This window comes from Lipotes vexillifer, unplaced genomic scaffold, assembly GCF_000442215.2.
Source record: "Lipotes vexillifer unplaced genomic scaffold, Lipotes_vexillifer_v1.1 scaffold1198, whole genome shotgun sequence".
Lineage (NCBI taxonomy): Eukaryota > Metazoa > Chordata > Mammalia > Artiodactyla > Lipotidae > Lipotes > Lipotes vexillifer.
The window spans coordinates 1,326,927-1,333,048 of record NW_006769399.1 but is presented as its reverse complement, the minus strand read 5'-3'; the positions used below and the strand labels follow the sequence as shown (position 1 = coordinate 1,333,048).

General features: G+C 37.8%; 1 protein-coding gene across 7 annotated transcripts in view; it reads left to right on the top strand.

The window, feature by feature from the left end:
• ETV1 (ETS variant transcription factor 1) overlaps positions 1-6,122 on the top strand; it is a 96,573-nt gene that overhangs the window by 80,023 nt on the left and 10,428 nt on the right. For all 7 annotated transcript variants that reach the window (XM_007445592.1, XM_007445593.1, XM_007445591.1 and 4 more), the window contains one exon: positions 2,792-2,961. In XM_007445592.1, coding sequence (XP_007445654.1) covers positions 2,792-2,961 — 170 coding nt within the window. The remainder of the gene's footprint in view (positions 1-2,791; positions 2,962-6,122) is intronic.

The window sequence follows — 6,122 nt, the reverse complement described above, 5'->3', positions numbered from 1 at the left end:
CCGGGGCCCGAACCCGTGTCCCCTGCATCGGCAGGCAGACTCTCAACCACTGCGCCACCAGGGGAGCCCTGCATCACTCTTTTAACATCACTTGCTGTGGCAATGAAAGTGAAAATATCACCCCCCACACACACACACGTTAGAAAGGGGTGTCAAGTTAGAATCTTCTTTTCTTGACAAACGTGGCAGCAGTCAGCATCTACACAGAGGCTTGGGTAAAAAGTGAACAGTTGATTGACTTAGTGGTTCTTCAGAGTGGTCTCCATATTTCCTGCTTTGATTGTTTAACAGGAAACAAGCAGGGGCCCTCTGATTAGCTGATTGCACAAACTTTGGGGATCATGGCTGTAATGGCCTGGTAGCTCTCAGGAGTTTTTAATTGTCATTATTTAAACAGCATAGTGTATGTGCAGATTGCTTCTCAGTCTCTAATTAGTTGCTTGAAGTCTACTGTGTTCCCCAGGCTTTCTCTACACGTAGACGTTTCAGAAGGGGTGATATAAGTCTTGGGAAGATCTGTTTCCTTAGTCTCCCTTTACATTGCTAAATTCTTGCCAAGGTCACAGGGTTAAACTCCAATAGGGATCACTTTTTCAGCCTTACTCTATAATAGGTGTTACTTTTAACCTTTGAGTTTCAGAGGTGTGATCTGTGTTATTTTCTTTAGCATCATTCGCAGAGCATCAAAATCCTTAAAATCCAGCTTTTTCTCTTGAGATAAAGCATGAAGTCTACTTTTTGGCATGACCTTCATCAGTTTCTTTCATGCTTAGTGAGCTTAACATTTTAAGAAATTGCAATAATTAGTATGGGCATGTAAGGAAGGAAAATAGCTCAAAACTGTAGACAGGATTATGATATAATCTAACAGGGCAAAGTCTAAGTCACTTACATGTTTGGGGAAGCTAACTGTCTTGATTATTTTTTCCCTTTGGCTTTTAAATACTCCTCAATTTTATACTAAGAAAATATTTTTGGGAAGATAGTATTGGGCTTACATTTTATAAGGAATAGAGAACAAGAAGAAAGAAGAACAAAGGGTTATTTTTTCATTGTACAAGGCCAGTATGATCAGTCACATTTATAGGCAGAAGCAATCTAAAGGTTAGAAAATCTGAATCTGACAGTGTTTCACTCTATCTGCATAATTGCTCAGTTACCCCCGTGAAAATTTCTAAATCTCAGAAGGAAAAACTGAGATAAATAAACCTGTCATTGAAATCAGTATGAAGAGACACTTCTATATTTTATAGCTTAGACCAAAACAACATAATAATTTTTAGCAGCTGTTGAGTGAATAATTTTATTTTGGTTTAGGTTTTTTTTTTTTTTTTTTTTGCGGTACGCAGGCCTCTCACTGTTGTGGCCTCTCCCGTTGCGGAGCGCAGGCTCCGGACGCGCAGGCTCAGCGGCCGTGGCTCACGGGCCCAGCCGCTCCGCGGCATGTGGGATCCTCCCGGACCGGGGCATGAACCCCTGTCCCCTGCATTGGCAGGCGGACTCTCAACCACTGCGCCACCAGGGAAGCCCTGGTTTAGGTTTTTAAAGTGTTCTTTCTGTAATTATTTTAAGAGGTATATTTCTGTCTCTTGACCAAAGGAAATTTTTAAAAAGCTCGTGATTTGGTCTGGTTTATAGTTCACACTTAATGTCAGAAGATCGGCTCGAATATATTCTGTCTGAATTGTTTCTTTAGTGAAGGAGAGAAATTCATGCATTAATAGTGATATGCTTGTAGGGCCCTAGACATTCAATCCCCAATGTGACTAATTCCACATATTTTTGAGACAGTTTGCTGGAGATAGAAGTAAATAATCAGTAGTCATGAAACTGAGTTGTGGGCTTTTTTCTGGTTTGTTTGTTTTTTGGTAAAATCAAAATATCTGGCCATATATTCCAAAGAATTGGAAACTAACACCTTTGCTGCTGTAATCTATTTAATAGAGTTTTTTACACTTTGTATGAACAACAAATAAATGTAGCACAAACAAACCTTTCTTGTTTAAAAATATAGATAACAGAAAACTCTGGTGTATTCTTTTTTGTGTGTGTATAAACATCATAAAATTGGACTTTTAGAAAAAGAATAGCAAGCTAAACTGAAATAAGTGCAATACAAACAAGAGACAAGGAAAAATGAGAGAATTTTCATTTGCTGCCAGTTGAGAAAGCAGAGTGCCAGTGAAGGTGTGGAAGAAAGATGGTATACCAGTAATCCAGTATGCCCTGAATTACCCATGACATTGTCCTAGTTTTTACTTAACTCACAGAGTCTAAGATGCTATTAACTTTGCTTTGAGGTATTTGCATTAAAATTTTCACTCGTTTGTCCTGTGCAGGTCAATGAGGTATTTACAAATTGCAAAATTTAATTTGTGCAAATAAAATGCACAGAGCTTAAAATTGATTACTCCCTCTGCATTGTTACTTAAAGCAGTAAGTAATGGCATTAACAATGAAGGAAAGAAGTATGATCGGATACTATAGTTTTTAAAATAGTATCTAAAGAAAAAAGAGTTATACAGCATTTTTATGAGTAAATGACATCCATGGATTTATTCCGGCCTTTGTGCATTTATAGTGACCTTTATATATACAGTTGTGTGTAAATTTGTAGGTTCCTGGGGTATATTCACCCTTTTACTTATTTTAAATCCCTATTTAGTGGTAACAGTATATTTCATAGAAACCCTTAAATTGGTTGTGGTGTAACCATTTTAGTGATTGGTTTAATAAAAATTTTATGTAAATATCATTGCTAATCATAGAAACTTAAAATGTTTTAATTTAGGAGATATAAAACAAGAGCCAGGAATGTATCGGGAAGGACCCACGTACCAGCGGCGGGGATCACTTCAGCTCTGGCAGTTTTTGGTAGCTCTTCTGGATGACCCTTCAAATTCCCATTTCATTGCCTGGACTGGGAGAGGCATGGAATTTAAATTGATTGAGCCTGAAGAGGTGAGTTTAGTAGATTCTAGTTAGGAAGATCAGATATGTTCTAATATAAGGAAACATATACTTGATTAATATGCCAAAGAAGTATTTTTTAATTTTAAAACTATAGGGGAACATTTTGAATTAAAAGGTGGGCCAAAGGAAAAAAAAAAAGCAGGAATATATTTAAAATAAGACATGAATATGTTGCAGGCTTTTTCCAGTTGCATACCATCCTACAGGAATTGAAGGAAATCAACCAGATTATTAGCCTAATCCTTTATTCAAGAGAGCAGGGCTTGGGAAGTCTCTAAAGGTGCGTGTAAGTTGGGCATTTTGATGGTCTTTGAGGAAGAGAGATGTCTATCAAAGTTCAGCTAGTTTCGGGTATGGAGGAATTGTTCTTGAGAATTAGCAGTTATTATTTGGACAGTCTTGATTTTTGTCAAGAGGGTTAGAGAGGAACATTTAGAGAACAAAGTCATGTGTAAGAGGGTGTAGGGGAGACGTAGCTGTGGGCAATAAAGGCTCACAAGGGCCACAGTGGGAAATTCTTACTCCTTAAGTGTTTCTTAGGAGACACAGACCTGTACAACCATTGTTTCCCTTTGATTATTGGTGACATCTGTTTTGAATCAGCTGGGCTGTGTACGCTCCTTTGGAAGGTAGGAATAAAGTTTAAAATGTCACCATACCTAAGAAGACTCTGGATAGAGGGAATACAGGTAAATGGAACACCTTTCATTCTGTTCAGCTGTCTTACTTCCTCCAGCCCTCCCCCACGCACATACCAATGGAGTGTTTTCCTGAAAAACCTCTCGGTTCAATTTTTATTCTTCCCGGGACTAACTTTAGGCTTAAGCCTACTATTTTTTTCTCTTTCTTTCTTTTTTTGGTTGCGGCCCATGGGATCTTTGTTGAGGCATGCAGGATCTTTTCATTATGGGGCGGTCTCTTCGTTGCCGTGCTCGGGTTTCTCTCTAGTTGTGGCATGCAGGTTTTCTCTCTCTCGTTGAGGTGCGTGAGCTCAATAGTTGTGGCACACGGGCTTAGTTGCCCCACGGCATGTGGGATCTTAGTTCCCCAACCAGGGATCGAACCCGTGTCCCCTTCATTGGCAGGCAGATTCCTTACCACTGGACCACCGGGGAAGTCCCAAGCCTACTATTATTATTACAACATAACCTACCGAATAGCATTTTGGACCTCAAAAGAAAGGTGACTTTTATATGAAATGTTTGTGTCTTATTAAAGATGCTTTCTCTGCTGCTGTTAAAATTGACTTCAGTTTACGTTAGCTGAGAAAGCAATGGAAGACTTTTAGCTAACATGCCTATGACTGATCATGTTGGCTATAGGATCTAAACACCTCAGAAAAGTCGAAAAATTCAGAGAGAGGTATCCAGCTATTTTTTAATTCAAAGTGATTAGTTTCACGTAGACTAGACATCTACAACCTAGACTAGGCTAATGGGCCTGTACATCTTGCATTTTCTGCTCTATGAGACCATGTATTTAATCATAATCGGATAACGTGTCCTAATTTGATATCCAGAAGATAAGGTGACATTACATATTAATATTTAAGAGATTATCCGATTCGAATATGTATTAAATAAAGTATGAAATTAGAGGAGATGGTTAGTACAATCAAGTGTACTCCGGGTTACATCAATACCCTGGTAGCATTTGAGGGCTCAAGTTAAATCAGAAATTCAAAGTATCCATTATTGAGTATAGGCTAAATGTTTGGGTGTTTGAATTTTGTACTGCATCTAAAACTTAATTTGGCTGTCAAAAGAAATTCATTTTTCATGTAGGTGTACTTAAATGATATAAGTGAAAGAACCGCAAGAATGTGAAGCACTAAAAATTGAGACTAGAAACACTTAACATAAAGTAATTTGAAAGCCCTTTAACATGATGGGAATGTGTGCTCTTCACCTCATGAAAGATGTTAATAATCTCTGCAAGAGTTGGTTCATGCTAGAACTGAGGACATTCAACAGGGATTTATATCAATTACTTCCGTCCATCTGTGATTAAAATAAGTGAGCAGAAACAGAATTTTTATTTTTGCCATCTTTCTGTTAAGATAGGGGAAATGACTGAATTATGTCGGTGATTATTGATCCGCTCAGAAGTGTAAAAATACTTAGGCACGTGATTAAGTTCTTTATATAGCAATTGTTGATTTTTAAGCTGATCATGTTTGAACAAGTAGAATAGGAGACTTGACCAGGGGACCATTAAGTTACATCAAATTGTGAATTTCTGTGATTTTTTTTTTTTTTAATGCCGGGAAGGAATACAATTATTTCTGTTCCATACAACAAACCAACATTTAGACACCTTTTCTGTATCAGACTCAGAAAGTATAAAAGGACAGGGGAATTCAGAGTCAGCCTAACTCCCTGGCAATTGTGCAATAAGCACTCAATGTCTCCTAAGGCCCTTTGTTCAAAATGAAACATTCCATTTCTGATTGCTGCATTGCTCACTGCTACAATTGCTTCCATCAGGCAATGACTGTGCTGCTTATGTTTAAATTTCTTCTTTGGAAAATGTTTGTGAAATTTCTTTAGTCTCTGTGGCCCCCGGTCACCCTCTTCTCTCAACTACACAGCAGTTAATTGAGGGTCTGTGACAGCACAGCTCATGAAAGGTGGCTCTGAAGCTATCCTTGTTGGAATTACTCATGAGTTCCACTTTTTATATTTCCTCTTGCAGTTTAAAATGATACTGAGTGAGACTGCAGTCTTGCGCTGATTATCTGCTCAGTGTGTTTGGATAACTTTAGCAAGCACATAATCTTTAACATCTCTTTTTGAGATATTTGAGATAATGAGATGTTATTTTTTAATTAATCATGGGTTCTGGGGAATTGTTCCAGGGAACAGTTATTGACATAGTGAAGCATCTGTAGGAGGCAGAGTAGAAGTCTTCTGATAATATGCAAGCTTGTTGAGCTGGAAGAGTTATCAAGAAGTCTGATAGCCAGGCCCTGATTGTGGTTTCTAGGTTTACTGTTGCATATTCAAGTGTGATTTTAAAAATAAATTGAATAATAATTGAACGATTGCATTTTCCTGTTTAATTCATTTGGTGAAAAGGATAAATGCTAGAGTGTTATAGAGATCTTTTCACTCTCCTCATTAACATCCAAAGTTTTCTTTTGAAAGAGT